This window comes from Gymnogyps californianus, chromosome 2 (genome assembly GCF_018139145.2).
Source record: "Gymnogyps californianus isolate 813 chromosome 2, ASM1813914v2, whole genome shotgun sequence".
Classification (NCBI taxonomy): Eukaryota; Metazoa; Chordata; class Aves; order Accipitriformes; family Cathartidae; genus Gymnogyps; species Gymnogyps californianus.
The window spans coordinates 23836871-23858262 of NC_059472.1; the positions used below are offsets into that span (position 1 = coordinate 23836871).

General features: G+C 36.1%; 1 protein-coding gene across 1 annotated transcript in view; it reads right to left on the reverse strand.

The window, feature by feature from the left end:
• VPS13B (vacuolar protein sorting 13 homolog B) overlaps positions 1 to 21392 on the reverse strand; it is a 484683-nt gene that overhangs the window by 260908 nt on the left and 202383 nt on the right. The window contains exon 20 of the mRNA XM_050892705.1: positions 8039 to 8148. Within this exon, the coding sequence (XP_050748662.1) occupies positions 8039 to 8148 (110 nt within the window). The remainder of the gene's footprint in view (positions 1 to 8038; positions 8149 to 21392) is intronic.

Consider the following 21392-nt stretch of genomic DNA (forward strand, 5'->3'; position numbering starts at 1 on the left):
AACAAGTCACATCTGAAAAAAATCTTCAAAAAATAGTCAAAATAAAATATTAAAAAAATATTTTAAAATTACTAGAAACAAGGCTTTGCTGCCACAAGTCATATCTGAAAAAATCTTAAAAAAATAGTCAAAATAAAATATTAAATTACTGGAAACAAGGCCTCTAAATGTAGCTTTGTTTTGCTTTTTAATAGGGAGGCAATGTTAACAGGCAGTAAACAGCATACATACAAGAAGTCACTCTTTATAGTAGTATCTTTCCCAAATTCTGTTCAAATTAACCTTTCATAAAGCATTAAAGGGCATATCTTTTCAACAGGGCTTTCAGACCAAAGAAACACAAGGGGTTTAAGCATATATTATAGACATGCTGAGTTAAAGACCTGTTAAAAAGCAGCAAGTAAGCAACTGGTGCACATACTACACTAACACATCTACTGCTGCTACACATCTAGCTCACTTTACAAAAACAATCCATGCAGACTAAAGTATTTAAAAAAAAATGAACACCAATTTTGGCTGGCACATACAAGAACATTTTAAAAAAATCAACTCAAACTTCTGTGCCAGTTTAAACCCTGCTTAAAATCTAGCATAGGTTCATCAATCATCAAGCAGGGTAAGTTGTCTTTTGAATTTGCTGCTCCAACTTCATGGATTGTTACCAGTTACTGAAAAAAATGGTGGTAACAAAAACATATTTCATAAAAGTCTAACAAGTTCAGGGAACCAAAAATGTGATTATTTTTAACACCTACATAATGTAAAATATGTGATTTTGATGTGGAACATATGGATGGAGTGCAGCGTATCTGGCTCATACTAATTTTCCTTTGAGCAGTCACACGGACTGTATCTAAAGCAGAATAATTACATTTTTAATGCATTCTTAATGCATTAATTCTTAAAATGCAGAGCTGAAGACCAAAACATTTACATTCAAAAAATTTACCCATGTGTCCAATACAATATTCTTTATAAATACTGATACCTTTAAGCCTTTCTTCGTATTTCCATTTCATAGGTATAACACAACAAATGTCAGTACAAAAAAAATTTGCCACTGAGTAACTTTCTCCATAATGCTTTTCACCTATTCTTCAGGTTTTGAACTAAAGGATAGCAAAATCACAAAGTATATTTTTTAATTTTTTCTTGCCATATTAAGTACTAAAAAGTTGAGAATCAATCCATTAACCATTAGAACTATAACATAATAGGTTATTAACAAGATGGCATGACAAATTCGCTTTTTTTTTTTAAACATATACATTAAGCCAGGTTGGATAGGGCTTTAAGCAACCTGGTCTAGTGGAAGGTATCCCTGGTCATGGCAGGGGGGTTGGAACTAGATGATCTTTAAGGTCCCTTCCAACCCAAGCCATTCTATGATTCTAGTAAGTTCTGGTTGTTGCGTTTTTTCTTTTAAACTAACAATTTCGTGTAAGTATCTTAAGAGGCATGATGTTCAGAAAGTGCTAAATTAAAACATCTCGAAGATGCCTCTAGCTTACAAGTCAAAAACTGAGGATTTTGAAAATAATTTTTGAAATTTAAGTTACAGAACTTTGATTTATAAAGTTTATTCCTTGCTCTGCACCAAGACTCAAGTTATTTTAGCTTAGTATTATTAAAGAAAAACCTAATACAACTTAACAAAATCAATTCCAACAATTGCTGACACTTTAATATATATCGTGTCTTGAGTGTTTTGGGTTTTTTGTTTTTTAACCCATTAGGTGCAAAAGTTTCTGGTGTTGATTACTGCACGCTGTACACACAGTACAGTGCTCCAAACAGGAAAGCTGATCTACCAATAGTGTCTTTTTCTAGACAAAGCAGCATGTAATACGTGCTACACTGATTATCTGGAAAGATCATCAGCTGATGATGAGGTGAAAATACTCTCATGATAACAAATAGCTTTTCGTTACCTCTTCCTGTCCCGGTTACCAATCCGTGGGGTTTTTTTCCTTTTCTGACACTAAACAACTGTATTTTCTTCTACTTGTACATTATTCAGAGCTGTTAGATATGATAAAAAATTTTTGAAAAATGTTTATAAATTGTATAAGTATTACTTAATCTTAACTAACTTCTTGTGTTCACTTAAGTTTAGAAAAGGAAAGGAGCAGGAGGGCAAAACAGCTAAAAAAGAGCCAGTTAAAGTATGTCATTGTCTATGGGAATACACATTGATATCAAGTCAGGAAGCTCATGAGCTTCTTTTCCTATTGGAAAAGGCTGAGGTACTGAATGCCTTCTTCACCTCAGTCTTTACTAGCAAAACCAGCCTTGAATCCCAGCTACCAGAGACCAGGGGGAAAGGATACAGCAAGGAAGACATACCCTCAGTGGAAGAGGATCAGGTGAGGGAATACTTAAGCAAACTAGACATATGTAAATCCATGGGCCCTCATGGGATGCACCCATGAGTGCTGAGAGAGCTGGCAGATGTCATCACAAGGTCACTTTCGATGTTCTTTGAACAATCATGGCAATTGGGAGAGGCACCTGAGGACTGGAAGAAAGCAAATGTCACTTCTATCTTCACAAAGGGCAAGAAGGAAGACCCAGGGAACTACATGCCAGTCAGCCTCACCTCAGTCCCTGGGAAGGTGATGGAACAACTAATCCTGGAAACTACTTCCAGGCATATGAAGGACAAGAAGGTGACTGGGAGTAATCAGCATAGTTTCACCAAGTGGAAGTCATTCTCGACCAATTTGACAATATTTTATGATGAAATGACTGGCTTGCTAGAGGAAGGGAGAGCAGTGGATATTGTCTACCTTGACTTCAGTAAGGCCTTTGACACTGTTTCCCATAAGATCTTCATGGAGAAGCTCATGAAGTATGGGCTGGATAAGTAGACAGTGAAGTGGACTGAAAAGTGGCTGAATGGCTGGGCACAGAGGGTGGTGATCAGTGGCACGAAATATAGTTGGACTCCAATAAGTAGCAATGTACCCCAGGGGTCAATAATGGGTCCAATCCTGTTCAATATCTTCATTAATGGGAGGAGTGGCTGGTATGCCAAAGGGTTGTGCTGCCATCCAGAGAGACCGGACAGGCTGGAGAAATGGGCTGACAGGAACCTCATGAAGTTCAACAGTGAGAAGGGCAAAGTCCAGCACCTGGGGACGAATAACCCCATGTGCCAGTATAAGCTGGGGGCTGCCCAGCTGGAAAGCAGCTTTGCAGAAAAGGTCCTGGTGGACACCAGGTTGAACAATAGCCAGCAAAGTGCCCTTGCTGCAAAGGAGGTGAATGGTATCCTGGGCTGCACTAGACAAAGTATTGCCAGCAAGTCAAGGGAGGTGATCCTTCCTCTCTACTCAGTGCTGGGTCTATTTCTGGACTCCCCAGCACAGGAGAGACACAGACATACTGGAGAGAGTCCAGCAAAGGGCCACGAAGATGATTAAGGGACCAGACCACCTTCCATATGAGGAAAGGCTGAGAGAACTGGGATTGTTCAGCCTGGAGAAGAGAAGGCTCACAGGAGACCTCATCAATGTATAAAAATACCTGAAGGTGCAAAGAAGATGGAGCCAGGCTCTTCTCACTGGTGCCCAGTGACAGGACCAGAGGCAATGGGCACAGACTGAAACACAGTAGGTTCCCTCTGAACATAAAGAAAAATGTTTTTACTGTGAGGGTGACTGAGCACTGAAACAGGCTCTTTATTGAGCAAGACATTGTACAACTTCCTGTAATAACTAACGGGATTTTGCAGACTTCACACACAAGAAAACTAAAGAGTTTGCCTCAAGTTCAGTTCAAAGAGAGATGTGAATTCTATTCCTGACTAATATAAACATCAGCAGCATTGGCTTTGCCATATCACCTTTTAAAGAAAACGTGCTGCACATTATACCATACAGTACACAGACAGCAGAACTTCTTACTACAAACTGTTTCAGTAGTTTCCTCTATTATTACTGGTAAAATTTACAAATTATAAACTTGCAACAAACATATTAAAATAAGGACATCAAAAGCATGCAACAAAAGCTCAGTGCTTGTTTGTGTTTTGTATATATAGACTTGTTATTTCATTTCTTCCAAACCAAATTTTATAGGAAGCATTACAACTCATGATTAAAATCCAGTTATGGCCCTCAGAACGGCATTATACTGACTGATGTCCAGTATCACCAATTAGATAAGAGGCAATAATGGACAAGACTATAGATACAGAAGAGGCTTATTTTACACAATGCTTTCACTTCAAAGAAACTTAAGAACACCACCACATATTTCTAGTAGCCATAAGAGAAATTCAAAAGCAATATGCAGATTTGTTCAAGCACTGAGAGTGCGCCTCATGGATTTTTAGACTGCAATGTTCTCATTGTTCTGTGCTTCAAAGGGGACAATCGAAAACGTACACATGCACGTTGAAATTCAGAATGCATAGAGAAAAACAAGTTACATCCATTTATCCTAGAGCACTGACCATATAGCCAACAACAGCAACCACACAGATCATTACTCAAATACATAACAGCAGCCACATTTTGGCATGCACTGTCACTTTAACAAAAAGGTAATACACTACAATGCCATTCACTGAAAGCATCTGGCACCAAATATTCCATTGTATTTAAAAAATAATGCAGAAGCCTTAAAGACTAGTTCTATTTCCGAATTCTCCTTTTTTTTCCAAGTTAGTTTAAAATAAATGTGAAGAAGAATGATGTATGTAACTTCCACAGTGTACAGAAACCTAACTTATGTAGAAGGGTTATACATTAAGTGAATTTCCAAATTCTAACATTTTCTTTAGATAAACACTAAGTCCAATCCCCTTCTCCTGCAAACAGTTGTCACACGTATTGTTCCTAAAGACATAAAATTCCATATAGGAACAAGTTAGAAAATTTTGTTCTAATGATAATAGAAGCAGCAAAAAACTTTACTGTAGTCTTAATACTCAAGATTTTAAAAACTTTTACTTCTAGCCTAAATATAGGAAGAACCTGTTTATATTCACTGATTATTGTGTGAAAGTTAACTTTTCATTTAAATAGCTTCTCTCTCCTTTTGTTGTTTACCTTTAGACAGACTTTTAAAATCCTCATTTATCATTCATCACATTTTTCAGACACCATCTAAGAACATATCAGGACATGTGACGTAGTGTACTAGATACTACATAAACATGGTTAAAGAGTTTATAACCTAATTGTACAAAATAGAGACACTGGGTAAACGAGGGGAGAAAGTGGAAAGAAGTAACATCTGTACAAACCAAGTAACATAATGGCCTCAGCTATCACACTAGTTCTACAATTATTAGCTGCTGGGAAGCAAGGTGCAGAGGTAGGTTTAGCAATAGTCTAACAGGAATAAATGAAAAGGGGTAGTCCTCAATGGGCTGCGTGTACCCCCACACCCCAACACAGCACTCCATTATTCTGTTCCGGTTGAATAAAATCTCAGTAAGGCCAAAGAAAATTGCATTTCTTGGTGGCTTCATCAAATTAATCTTAAAGAAGACACAGTATGGCTTTATGGAAAAATCATTGAGAATTTATGTGTTTTGTAAAAACACATTTACTTTTATGCTTACTTCTGTCCTGTCCCATTTCATCTTATGAAGTTAAGTATGTTCTGATATTTCTAACTTTCCATGCTTTCAGACAAAACTACACCAACACAGTTACATTACACAGTGAGTTTTTCAGTAAAGATATCAAATATACATACTACCAGATTGGTATTATAAACTTAAGAATCCTAGAGTAATAGTTAAAAGGCAAACAAATCTGAAGAAGTTTCGGTATGTGAAGGCATATCTGTCTCTGTGGGGAGCCAGACAATCCCAGCCCTATCCTGTATGCAATCAGAAGTCTACATGGCTATAGTTGTGGTCCTAAATAATTTGATTTAACTTATTGAACTGATAATGTTATTACTTGATAGAATATGTATACAGAACCAAACGTACTGAAAAATTTTCTGACTTTTGTGTTTTCAGATAAAACTCACAATTCTGACTTATTCAAAATGACAGCAAAAATTGTATTAAGTAGACATTAAAATTTAAAATATCTTAACATTTAAGATCTCTGAATCACACAAGGAACTTCTAAAGGGATGTATTTTCTTTTCTTCTGTTGCAATTGTATAAGACTGATGGTTAGAATAGAGGAAAAGAGCTTTATCGATCAATAACATTTTGACCATAACACTTGCTTGAAAGCATCATGTCTTAAGTTGTTCCATTAAATGTTCAAAAATTACAAAGGTCGTACAGAGCATTTTTGTTTTGTTATACAAATTAGACTGTGATAACAAGCTAAACCTTTTCCAATAAGTAATATACAAAGCCATAACTTTGACTAGAATCCTTATCCTAGGATAATTACAGTATTACATAAAGAAAAAAAGTCTTTGGTTAAAAACAGTTTAATACAGGTATAGTTTTCTTTTCAAATAAAGTTTCCTCATGACTACTACAGACATCGTAATTTTTATTATGTGCAGTCTATTACCACAGTTACGTTAACGGTGAAACTAGTATGATGTCGACAGTTAGGCTTATAAATCCACATTTAAAAAAAATTCAAATGACTAAGCAACTCTAAATGCTAATAACATTAGAAATGTGATAGAGTAATTTTAATCAGAAATAGGTTACAAAAAAATTTAGAAGGCTGTATAAGGTAATGACACAAATTACAAAATAACTACTTAATCAAAATTTGGTTAAAAATTTTGCCACTGGTGATCAAAACCATGGACAAATAAGTTTCCTAATGGAGTCATTAAACCTTTCTAGTCACTCAGTATACAAGGGCAATCAAAAGAGAAAGCATTGAGATATACATTAATGTTAAGGAAAGACTTTTACACACACATTTGAAATAACCTGGTTCAATTACATTTTGGAAGGATACATAACAGTATTGCAAAAGTAAATAAATGGTTTGTTTTAAAAAAGAGGTATACCAGCAAATGTTGTACTGCTCCAGTTATGACACAGGAATGAAGAATAACTCAACACATTTAAAACCAGCATAAAGTTATTAAAACGATAAAGCAGCAATTCACACATCGAAGTTTTTCAGATGGTGCCAGTGCAGAATGAGCTTAATAGGACTCAAATTAATGTTTGACAATTACTACCTAACAAGGTCATTTACACACAAGAAACAGAAACGTTTACAGATCATGTTAATCCTCCCACTTCAAGGGCCCAGTATGAAACTTCCCTGATGTACATACTGTTCTACAATTATGAGGCAAATTTCAAAAGATTCTTATATTGGCCACTTAATAATTGACCACTTATAACTGAGACAGGACATCAGGCTACACAGACCACTAGTTCGATCAATTATGACAAATTTAAGCTTTAGAACATTCTACTGGTCTGCCAAACAACAGTTAAAAATAAGTTTATAATCAGGCAAAACCTGTGTTCTTTCCAGGTCAGGAGAATGGGGCATGAAAACTAAGGTCAAGAATACGTCAAAGGAAACACTGCCACACAGATCCACAGCCTTAACTTCTTGTATCTTTTCCGAGCACTTCGTATGCAAATAGGTGTTTTGACATTATATACAGAATCTGTTACAGCATTCACTTGTGTCAAGTTATGAACTGTATGGTTCATCTCCTATTAAAATGGGTTTTAATAAGAGTAGTGATTTTATAAGAAGTTATGCAATTAATTGACAGACTATCCCAAATGGTTAAAACATGATTTACTATTCAGACTCAGGAGGCTTATGAGGTCTCAGTAGTTAAAACTAGTTGCAAAATACTGATCCTAAACAATGACCATCAAAAAACATTCTCCCTATTCTTTTAATTAAACATTATAAGTGAAAATGTTGTGAAATGAAAATTTTAATATGCAAAACTTAACGTTTTAAATAATTCAAAATAAGATCAACAGTATGTGCAGCAAACTACAAAGAATAGGGTGACAGAAAACAAATATGTGGAACAAGAATGCACTATTGGCATATATGGAAGAGAAAGTTTCCCCTCTCCCCACTCTTTTCCCTCCAAAAATACATACCTGCTGAATGTGTCTACTAGCTCGTTTCTGAGGTTGGTAGATAAGCCAAGTATACAGGACTGGATCAACATTAATTGCTAATCCTTGTACACTGGACAAGAGTACTGCACCTATACACCATAGAAAAGAAAAGAAAATGTAAACTATCTGCTAAAGAATCTCCATATATGAATTAATTTTTCTTGCACACAAATCATCTTTGATGCAGACTGTTGTTTGGATTGGACTTACATATATATTTATTTTAAATTCCGATCAAGAGTAATAATTAAAACATACTTCAATAACTTCTTGAAAGTGAGAAATTTGCCAGCACAGCCAGTGTTATGGACACACACACAAAAAAAATGTAGAGAATTGCATTTTGATTTTGCTTATTACAATTTTTTGCCAAGAAAAATGTTTGTTTTCAAAGTTGTGTAACTGAATACACACAACACCTTTCCTCAGATTCTCAGCCAACAATAACATTATGTAAGAAATGAGTCAATGAGACCCTTGACGGAAAGAGAAGAATATAATGCGTGACTCCCCCCAACCTCAGTAAAGAAAAACTTGGTTGAGGGCAGTGGGTACTTTTAATAAAGAGAGGTCTACTTTAGGTTAGTGTTGTGCCCAAAGCTGCTCAGGACAAACACTTTTCATGTAAATGTGGTCATGAATATTCTTTAGCGGCCTAGTTAGATAAAATAAGGCAAATTTTTGAACTCTGTTAACATTGGCAGTCTCGGTACTGTGAGCTCTTAGGATTTTATCCTAAATTTTACAATATATCTTATTTTCTTTAAATCTCACTTTTGAAGTCCTAGGATTACAAGATAGGACCACTATGTCTTCGTTTCTTAAAAGTAAACTTCTAGTTTTCTTATGCTTGTAAAGAAAAACTTACACGGGAAACATTAAGGCTCAAAACAGGAGAAAAACTATTCTCAGTATCCAGAAATCTTAGCATATACTTCAAGCGAAGCACACTAAAACGCAATTTATGAAGCACTATTTCCGTTAAACCTCCATTAAAAAATCTGATGATGTATTGGTGAGGCTCTTAATAGTACAGATAAAGTATCTATTGCAGCAGAACTTAATTACAGAGCTGTAAAATTCAGAAGCAAATGGATTAATATAATACAAAAGTATAGATTATATTGGAAAAGTGTGGCAAGTAGTAATAGGCAGTTATCTTTTCGCGTAAGTTTTGCCATTTTACAACAAATAAATAGATGAAATAATGAAATAAATAACAAAAACTCAAAACAGAAATCCTGGTTACTGGAAGGTCCTAGCACCAAGTTCTAGAGAATTACAGTAGTTATATAATTCAAAGAATCATAGTTCCTAAAGCAATATACACTATATTTAATCTGTAGTATACAACATAATTATGCAGCAATCTGAATTTAATAATAAATTCAGAAAGCTTGTCACACAATTCAATGTACTTCCCAAAAACCAGCAAAACCATACGCCTCAAAACACATAATACATCACCAAAGTTGTAAACGGAAAAAAGTTATGAGTTTATTGTATAAAACAAAACTTTAAACCCAGTTGAATTCCAAATGGCAGAAGACCCACCAACCTGGGGCAACGCAGGAAAAGCCTCACAAGTACAATGGGAAAATGGCAGTCAAGAAATACACAAAGATAAATCATCCGCCTAGCACAGGCTTGGAGTTGGAACACACACTGTGAGGAGCTCCTATACACAGACTAGTCTATGTGATCTGATGATTTTAAATGTCAGTAATAAACCTTAGAAATAAATCTGCAATTTATTGCAAGGCAAAGACAATGTCAAGCATAAAGTAAAGGGGTAATGTGCAAGTAAGAAGAGCAGTTAATATGCCTTGTGGCAGGATCTGGAGGAGACTAGAAAAAGTGGAAGGTAACAAAGGATTGATAAAGTATATGCTACAATCATTAGCTTTTACAAGATACTTGGATGCCAAAATAAGAGAATCCTGCATCTTTAAGAGATGCCGCCTGTTGTCAGCAATATTTAATGAAAGGTTTAACGTATACATGGTATGACAAGTGGGAGTCAGAGACCTCCCAAAGAGTGAGGAATAAAGTCAGCCTACAGGCAAAGTCAACAAAAAATCCCACATTTATAACAGACTCCCGAAAAGAAAAAAAAAGTGTTACTGTAGCACATGATGCTTGTTACTCAATTTAGTTTGTTTACTGCAAAAAAAATCAGCTAAAACTAAGAAGTTCAATATAATTAAGTCATGCTTTGAACTGAAACTATCTTTTCACTTCAATGAAGTCACACTAGCACAATCCCATAAAACTCTAAAGTAAGGTAGAACAGAGAGCAAAACAGTTTATTTTTCCAGTTTTGTCTTTGATAGCTTGTGTTTGGGAGAAAAAAAACCAAACGAAAAAACCAGTACAAGTAGTCAGATAAGCAATTACATTATTTGCCTTTCAATTTGACTGTCAGGTAACTTTGGCCTCCTACCAAGCCACTTCTATCACACTGAATTACTGGAATTTACTGCCGTATTTGCTACTCAGCCGCTATATTCAAAGAGCAGTTTAATCACCTATGTAAAGTTGTTTTCTGTGTAACAGCTTTCTTCAAAATAAATAACTATTTAGTCAAAGAAAAGTTTCTCAGATTTGCCTCCTCTCCCCCCCCAAAAAACCCTCTTAAACTTGTGTTTTCATGCCAAGAAATAAGAATCCCCCCAGTTTTCAAGGAAGATCTCACTGATGTGAGGACCAAGCTGCAAGTTGGCAGCAGACTCCTTACACGTCTAAGAAAAAAAAAATTAATTACTATTTTGTCTCTGTCGAAATGCAATGCTTGAGTTTCCTGGATCTCATTAAGATTGTGGTGAACTTTCTTTTCTCCCCTCCCCTTTTCTCCTTTTAATTAAATCTACATTTCAGAAAAAACAGACCTTAGTCCCATACCATACTAGGTTTCCTTTCCAGATCCCAGTTCTTGCCAGAGTTATCCATTACATCTATCTAGTAAATGATTTGAAAAATAAGAATCGAACTCAACACCATGTAATCTTCGAACATTTGAGAATTTCCTCAGTCATGGTGTCATTTGCCAGGCGCAGTTTGGGCAAATAATTTCTTTCCTCCCCAGCTTTCAGCTTTTCTGAAGGAACGAGCCAAGGGGAGGCTGCAGGCAGGCGGCAGGGGAGGACGAGCAGGAGGCAGCAGAGCGCAGCTGTGCTTGGCGCTCTCATCCTGCGGACAAGCTTCTTGACAAGCTTCCTTGGATGATGACAGCTGCAGCAACAGCACTTGTCTTCCCAAGGGACCAGGGGCCCGCAGAGGATAACCTGGGTGGTGGCTCTGCCACCACCTCCTCCCACCTTGAGTGCTGAGCAAAGGCTGCTGGAGGAGCAGGGAGAAGACGGGTCGCTAGCCTGGGGCTCTAGCCCTACCCTCTCCTTCAAAAGGGAAATTCAAGCATCTAAGTGGGACAAAAAGCAAATATGGTACAGTTTTGGTGAGGCGGAAGAGGACACCTGGGGGATGCAGCCGCAGAGAAGAGAAGCCAGAGGTAAAGGCAGGATAGGTGAAACAGGGCAGAGTCGAGCAGCAGAGTGGTGGTGCTGAGGGATGCTCAGCAGTGATGAAAGAACAGTAAAGGACTTCAAATATCACAGAGACAGAAGAGAAGGATGAAGGCACCAGGATGGTGAAAGAAGAATGCAGAAACGAATGAGCACTTTGGGAAGGAGAAGGGAGGTAGCACCACTTGGTGAAAATGTCTGTATTTTTGGAGATGTAAGAACCTTGTGAAAGAGTAAACTGCATTACTGAGTCACTCCCAACATTTTGGTGAAAAAAATTTACTAGGAAGAGCAGGACAATAATATTTCAGTCAGAAATTTACTTACTGAAACTCAACATTTAACACAACAATAACATACTATGATGCACTAGATATTGAGAAGCAGCCTTGCCATTTATGTGCAGAAAAATGTATTTTATCTCTGCAACAATAAAGGATCACTCTGGCAGAATTCTTTCTAAATTCTGCTCTGTGTGTATGCAGTATCCAAGCACATCTATACTGCTATTTCCAGTAAAAACTTTCAGTAACACATTTTAGATACTCCCCTATAAAACGAACTGAAAAACCTCTACAGGAAACTGAAGTTTAAGTTACAGTTAATGTACACTTTCTATTGGGGAGGGATCACAAATATGAACAAAGGGAATGATCTATAATAAAAACTAATTCTGACAAGTTTTGTTTATTTTTAGTAACTAAGTAACTAAAGAAAGCATTACACCATCTTGCTATATAAACTGCACCATGAATTATTTTAGCATTGAGCTCATGACTCCTAGATGTCTCAGGACACATGAATGATAAGCAGGTGCTGATACAGGTTGAGTTAGCATCATAATTTAGTATCCACTTATTTTAAAGGATAACAGAAAGAAGAAATTATCTTTTTACTTATTATCTTACTGCTTTGAAGGGTATTTCCACTAAGGCATACTATAAAAATGCAGATCTGCATATTACACCCAAATGAACAGTTCTTTTTTTATAAAAGTCTATAGGTAATTAGTTCTTTCTGCTAGTTGACTCAGAACAGATGCATTGTAAGTCACTAAATGTGGAAATATCTAACTCTGTTTAATTTTAGCCTGGGAGTCAACTAAGGGAAAAAGAGTGCTCTTTACTACTCTGCTTACTGCCAAAATGGCTCGCTTACCCACATTCCAAACAGGCTTTACCAATTAGCTATCCTATGGCCCCACAGCCATTTTCAGTCACATCCCAAGCCGAAGAATGAGAGCTGAAGTAGGAGTTACAGATTGCAGTTACACAGCATAAAAATTAAACATGCAACCTTTTTGTCCACTTTGGAATATCAACAACAAGCCAATATGATTGTCTTGCAAAATAATCAGCTCATCTAAGAGACAGTGTCCTGCATTTCATCCTGAATTGCCGAGTCAGACAAGGGAAACAGACATTTCAAGCTACATCAAAGTTTATGTGATTGTGAAAAATTATTTTTACATTATACCAGCTACAATAAGCTAATAAATTTTGTCTAACTACTGAAATATATGTCTGCATGTCTCTCTATTCAAGGTTGACTTGAATGATTACAGATGGCCTTTTATGTAAACATTATCTCAATTTTATCTCAGAGACAAATCTCCAAGTCTATGTACTTTCATAGAGTTTTACATTCACCAAGTGCTTAAAATCAAGTGCTAAGATCAATTAGCTTAGTTGCTCAGAGACCAATATTAGAATATTTCATTAAAACAGAAGCAGTGGGGTAACATTTTCCCATGAACTGAGGTGCTTTGGTCTGTAATATCAACAGTTCCTTCATACAACAGTTATTCTTTGCTCAAGCATACACACACCACAATATTTTAACACTATTCCTTTTTTTTTTTTAAAAAAAGCTTTTGATCTTTGGAAACATTCAGTAAGAATGTACTTCTACTGCTATCATGACCTTGTAACTCTCCTACTGAGGTTTATAGCAGAAAAGCATTAAGTGCTGAAACAAAGAGGTCAGCATCATTATTTTTATTTCAAAAATAGAGAAAGTGAGGCAGAGAAGTGAAGTTATTAAATCACACAGCAGGACAGCAGGATCCAGGAATAGAATTCAGATGTTAAAGTTATGTGCCACGGCTAAGTACCTACTGTAACTAGTAGCAAAAATAAATGTAGGGGTGTGACTTGCGTTAATCATAACTCTAAACCATACGGGTCTAATTTCAATTGAACGTTCTGATAAGCCATCATTAGGGTTAAAGAGAAACGTCCTATCACCATCAATATACATACCCAAATACTCACAAATGCTGAATTATGGAATTATAACATAGAATTATAGTCAAAGATGTAACATAATGAGGCAAAAAACAAAACTGCTGGATACATTGGTTAATACAAAGGGCTGTGTGTCAGACATTTTTTTAAAGTACAAGAAGCCACATTTCTGCAAATCAATCTGAAGCAAGGTATATCAAATCAAAGTGTGGAGAACAACCTTCAGTTATTTCATATCATCTCTGCCCTTTGATGTTAAGAATGAAATTGAGTCCATTTAATATTTTATCTTTCTTAGTGAGGAAAAATGTTATGACATGCTGTGATGCAAGCTTTCACAAAAATGCTAGAATATTCATATTCAACTTCTTTGCTATATGTTTTTGAAAAAAAAGTATCTTGAAAGGCTGCTTTGTTTTCCAAAATTCATTTGAGCGAACTTTAATTTCCTTTAGAGAATATGGTGATGTGGGTTCAGGGAAACAGTTTAATAGGCAGTAACAATCAAGAAAAATAGGAAATGTGTAGGCAGCTGTAGCATACAGAAATGTCACCTTTTTTGGATGATTACTGAATTGTCTCTATGAAAACATAGCAGCAATATTCCTATGCTGAGCTGCATAGCACCTCTTCCTTAATTTCTAGGTTTTTAATGCAAGAACGTCTCATTCAAGTATCATTTCCTCATGCTCACTTTTAGGTCCTGTTTATGTATTTAACCATCACACTTACTATTCTGTAAATACAAAGAGAATGAGGAGCTCTAAATTCAGCTGACAGAAAGGACTATACAGATAGAAAGCAAGGATACATTATGACGACTTCTAAACCATATTGTCAGTGAGTGAATAAAATTATATGAACATTTCAGAGAACACTAAGTGTTTAGAACACTTGGTTTGTTTTATTCATCAAAAAAATGGGGAGAAATACAACATTCAAGTTGCCCAGAGAGTTACATTTCCACTCAGAAAATGCAGGGTGGCCCAAACCAACTCCAAGCAGAACCTGTTACTGGAGAGAGCGCTATGCAAGCGGGTATTCAGAAACCCAGCAGCACTTACAACTAACCACTTCAGTTTATAAAGGTATCTACTGAAGTCTGGTCCCTTTGTCTTTTTTTTCCCCCAAAGTCCCACAAGAAGGCTATCTAACATTTGATGTTATAAATCTGACCAATCTGACTCTAAGTCCTTAGACTGTGTTTATTATGAAACTTCATGGATAAGATCAGCTCTGCTAGCATCACGATACTTTCGCATATAAAAGAGTTAGCTCTCAGGCTACCAACAGTTCTGCCTCTGTGTATCTGATACCACCATAATTACAGGTATGACAAAGATTACTTAGACCTCTAACTAATGCCTTAAACTACATTAACCTGATCATACCTGACCAGGTTTTCAAAATGCTAACAAAGGTTTGGGAATTTTAGCTTGTTTAGCTCTGTGACAGAAGAACTCAAATACGTGTTATAATGTCAAGGCTGTTCCTTTTCATTTTCTGTATGGAATCAGTACAACTCGCAGTTACTCACTCTTATGGATCAAGAGGAGACTGTACATTCCATTAAAGTAAAAAGTTGTTTGGTGCTCTGAAGAAACTACAAGGCAATTTTCCTAATTTTTTGTTTGCTCTACTTGGCTGAGACCTCCTCGATCCTATTTTAAAAGCTGTGGTGGCTATTTTTCAGATTACAAGGACTTTTAGTCTCACTTGTAAAATGCAGTAATTCCATGGAATGGATTTCTGATGAACTACTGAAAACAGACATCTTCTCAAGCAGACTAGAAATAAAATGTTTATATGGATATTTTTTGTTAAACAAGACTTGCTAATTCCTATCTTTAATGGACTGAGATTAGAAATGAGACAAGTAGGGCAGCAAATCCCTTCTTTCATTTGATCTCAGGAGTCTAGTACTACTTTTGGATCATATTCTATTCTGCAACAAAAATGTGAACAAATTTAATTATAAAATAAGAAATACTATGGCTCAAACCTAGTGTTCTCCTAAGGAATCAACAAGCATAAGGACAAAGCAGATTTAGTTACGTAGTCCACTGGAATTCCCTACACAAATTCCACAAGGTGTTTCATCAAAGGCTCTTAAAGAAACTATGCTACCTGTAAGAATAAGAGAGGAAGTTAAATAGATAAATAATTCGAGATTGGATAAATTATTTAGGAGAAAAGAAACAGGGATAGGAAAACATGGTAATTTTCACTATGGAAGAAGGCAGAGCCCTGCAGGGACCTGCGCTGACCAAGACATTCCAGGAGATTAATGTGGTGACCAACTCTGCTGAGCTATACAGAGTAACCAACAGGGCTGACTGAAGAACTCCCAGAGTATCCCACCTGATTCAATACAGATAAACATACTTCTCCTACTGGTATCGCTCCCTCATATCTTAACTTTACATGTAAAATGATGACTGAGCTGACTGCTTTGACTCAGAAAACAAGATTTCTGTTTATTCTAGAGAAGTGTTAGCTCAATGTTCAGTAGGAAGGAAGGAACAGGCAATAAAACAGAAAATATCATCTATACCACTGCATAAATCCATTGTGTACACAGATATTGAGAACACTATATGCAGCATTGGTCAGTCAAAAGGGTCAGTTTTAAGCATTCAAACCTGGAAACTTCTGTTTCACAATACCATTCATTCAGTATTTATGCTCCCTGATTCACTCTATGCTCCATGCCAAAAGCATTATACATTCTCCAAATCCCAGAGCAGAGACCACAGAAATAAAAATGTATACACACGTGTATCTTGAATTTCGCTTACTGGTTAAGCAATTTTCTTTTCTTCATTTTTAAATGATTGCCTATTTACTATAGTCAAGTCCCAAGTAAATGGGCTTTGAACAACTCCAGGTCCAAACCGCCTGGACGCAGACCTCAGAGCCTTAGACAAACTGCAACGGAAGAACCTCTTTTCTAAACGCAGTTATTTGTAGACTTTTATGATTGTGTTGTTCTTGGTAAGTATGTATACAAATGTGTAGGTACCACCAGTAGCTGCACTCTACATACTGTTTACATAGACATTAATTGATGAAGATATCAAAGTCTCCAGATATGCAACAAATGAGTTCTAATTACTGTAGACAATCCTGCAGCACAGTTTGATTAAAAACCCTCCAAATTCCACACAGAAACTTCTGCACAGAGAGCTTCAGCTGAAGGCCAAAGAGCCATGGAGAGGCAAGCCACTGAGAAAACACATGTCAATGGACAAAGACCTCTTGCAAGTGAGTGAGGGAAATAATGTTTTGACAGAGTGATTGCTGAGTAAAATCTTGCAGTTGCTTATGGAGGAGCTTTGTCCAAAAACTTCTACCTGCGCATGGGTATTCTCAGCCCTCTTTGAGGGAATGCTGGATATCAGGAAGACTGTTTTCTTGGAAAGGGAAAGCCTCAAACTGCCTATTTTACTACATGAACTTTTTATTGGTTGCAGAACAACAGGACTGCAAGAACAGTGAGAATCAAACAACTCTGCACCAGCCAGATAACAGACTGAAATTGAAACTAAAGCATCCTGATGGACACATGACTAATCTGCAAGATCTAAAAGACAGCCTGAATGCTCCAGCTGAAAGCTTGCATAACAGCAGGCTGAGGACCATAGTTGACTTGGATAAGCAATCTATCATCTGATCTTTCTTGCTGTGAATGAGGATGTTTTCAATAAGGGATAGACAGACAAGGCTGAAAAACCTATATGACCTATTGTGAGATGGTTTAGTGCAAGGCTGATCAGGGTGCAAACTTCCAGGGTTCTAAGTGAATAGCTCATATGGAGCAAGAAAACACTGGAGAAACTGCGAGCAGAAGTCTCAAAGCTATCTTAAATAGGCTGGGTTTGAAAGGATTAGTCAGATAGAACCATTCCTAGACTTGTGGAGCACCTGTAAAGTCAGAGATATGGCAGGAGGACATCAGAAAAGAAGCGCAGATTTACCTTTGTCTTTAAAAGTCAGACCTCCTCGTCACTTCATAACAAAGACACCTATACTGGGTAATTCTCAGCCCAGAAAAACAGCCAGGAGGATGATGTTAGAATTATCATTATCTCATTCAGCTTAAAAAAAAGCAGAAAATAGCTGAGGTCTGCTCCAAAGCTCTGAAACCATGGGAAATAGATGTTTGCTGGAATACTTGATTTCACCCATGTCCCAGCAGGGAAGAGAGGACCATATGCCATCATCTCTCTCAATGTTGAGAATCATATCAGTCATGATCCAAATGTATTACCCTTAACTAAGCTATCAGAATTCCTAATAAGTTCTCTCAGCTTTACTACTAAGAAAAACAGCAGAGTGAAACTTTGCTATATTCAGTTTACAAACCATGATTTCTATGATGATTTGTATGATCTGTAGGCAGTTAACTGTGCATCACAATATACATAAGCACACTGATATCAGGATTGCATCCTCCCTTTCTCTATGACTGGATTGGCAGAGTGCTACCACACCTTTTCTTCTATTGCGACACAACTTTATAGGAAGATTGTGAACTAATGATATAGTAAAAACAAGCAATGCCTCAATATATCTCCTTCTAAGTGATTTTCAATACAATCTCCAGTTTGTTATTTTTATAATATGGGTTTTAAACTAAAACCAGCAAATGCTTTGAAAACTGCCAAGAAGTTTCTTAATACAGTTCAGCTTCTGTATTTATAAACACCTCACTATCGTCTGCCAAAATGCTATTTTGCAATTTCTTACAGCAGTATTCCTCTGGGAATTGCAACAGGATTCTTCCCCTATGGTAACAGGGCACCAAGGGAGCTATTTTCATTCCTTCTTCAGCAGCTGAACATTTGTAGTGTTGTGACTATGGATACCAACTGGTCTTGCACTTTAAGTTATAAAACTGAAATCTTTCCAGCAGTAGATGCCTTATGTGCCTTCTCTTAAAAGTAATTTGAATAATATACAGCTGTGGTTTCTGTTTCCTTTTTTCTTAAACATTACAGCTTCTCAGAGGCAACAGGAAACACACAGAAGATTTCACATAATTTCTTAGGTGCTCAATTAAAAGAATACACCCACAGATACAGAGGTTGAGGAATAAGAAAATAATTTAGGAAGGCAAGCAAGCTTTACAGTAGAAATTCCACATAAGGTTATGCTTTTCTATAGCAGAAATGCAAGTAGAGGAAGAACGGAAAACTATGTATCTTCTAAATAGAAAATCCTAATTAATTCATATATTCCTTTATATTGCTTAAGACGACTTCATGCTCTACACCAGTGATTCAAGATTGCAACAAACAGCATATAAATGAGTTGCCAAACAATGAGCCAGAATAAAAATAGCCACAGTATGTTACACTGTCAAAGTTGTGACACTACAGGATAGGTAAAGTTACACGGGCAGTTCTACCATAACCTTTTCTCCCCCCGCCTTTTTTTTTTTTTAACACGTGCACTCCAACAGAAACTTGATACATAGGGCTTAAGTTGAAAGCAAATGTCTTCTTTAAAAAAACCCAACCAACCAACAACTTTGAAAAATATGAAATTTGTAGTGCTTGGTTACTTAGTGGGAAAGAAATACAAGTTTTAGATACTATGAACATAAAATGGGCAGGTTTTCTAATGGACAGTCAATCCTGGTCCTTTTGCAGCTGATGTCTGCATAGGCAATAATTTCAGAAGGGGCTTGCATTTGTGAATAACAGTACATGCACACACAAAAAACCATTTCATTGAATCTGTGTTCAATTTACACAAACAACGAAAATTACATTCTAGAGGTAAACTTAATAACATCATATTAACTCCAAATTCAAATTAAATTCCACAAGTCCATTAAAGATAATTTGATTTTGAGCTTTACAGCACCATTTTGATTGACTTACACCTGTCATAAAACCAAAAAGTCTTCCTCAACTTATGAAACCTACATGTAAGAAAGGAGGGAGAACAGATAAGCATCTCCACATATACTGAAATGGTTGTACCAAGACACAAGCAGGCATGGACTAACTGACATCTCAAATGTGGAAATAACTCTGTTCACACCTAGAGGAGGGGAGCCAGCTTCAGAAAGTCTTGGGAACGTGCTGTAGTTTCAAGAGATTCTAGAAAGAAGATTTCAAATTAACTACATTACATATTGGAGGACTTTTTCAAGATATACAGCATACTACTAACTGAAAAACTCCCACACAGCATAAATACCAAGGAGGAATGCCCTGTTGCTCCATATTATGAAATTGGCTAAAATTGATTCAATTTACATATCAGCATATTGAATGCATATAGTGCAATCTGGATTCCTTGTCTGCAGTTTTGTCTGTTACTTCTCTAACTTTCATCTGGGATGCTAGTAAACTCAGCAGAATAAATAGCTTCTCTTTGTATAATCTTCTTGTAAATAAACACAAAACGTAGAAATAAACAATTACTCTATTAATCACAGATTCAGTCATCTCTATACGAAATGTAAAATTGCACCTTTACTGGTATCGATTTTATCCCCTTCTAGAATAGCTTCATATATACTAGTTACAAAGAGGAATCGATATGACATGTCCTCTAATTATTTGGTAACTTCCTAAACTAGCATTTATGCTACTAGAAATGTACAGTAACTCAGACTCTTTAGACAAAGGTGACTGTCACGATGAATGTTACAGATAAAGATTAAAGAAGAATCTTAGCTGGGCAAGGGAAAGCCCATCACAGTTCTTTTACAGACATGAAGCAATTAATGTTAAAAATGCCAGAAAAGAAAGGATCCAACACAAAGCACCAACGAGTAATACTCGAGGAGACTGTCGATCATCCTGCCTTTATTACTGAGGGCAATTTTGAATATTTTTAAAGTATTTTGAAAAACTGAAATAATCTTGTAATTCATAGAGATAAAGGTTCCCAGGTAAATTTAACAAAAATTCTGAATTATTGAAATAAATTTTCTCAATAATATAATGAATGTTACCATGATCACCAATAGACAAGTAATAAAATCATGTCTTTACAGGTCATATAGAGAGCATAAAATCAAAGGATTAAGTTAAAGGTGATGTTTAAATCTTCATAGCACAGTACAGTAACAATTTTGTAAAGTATTATTAAAAAAAAAAAATCAATGAAAGATAGCATTCAGAATATCCTTAAAGATATCCAGATTGCCAAATTAGTTTATTATAAAAGTTGCTTGATTATTCTGCCTGAAACAAAGCTGTAAGCCTCCAATGCAGCAAGCAGAAAAAGTACTTGTTAGCCTTTTCACATCAGAAATTTATGCACAAAACTACAAACAAAGCCAAAGTTTGTGCAGTTCATTTCTACCTGCAGTGAACAGGGAGATGGTTATTTAATGTTTACTAGTTGTTTCAAAATTACTGCATCATTTAGTTGACATAGAACTAAGTTATTCTTAATACTAGCATGTTTGTAAACTTCAAACATACAATTAAGGTCAGCTGTTAAGATAAACTATTCTAAAGATTCAGAAGAACTAGACATGATGCATCCAAAAAACTGAAACACCTAATATAGTAAACTCATTTTCTTTTAGACTGAAATACG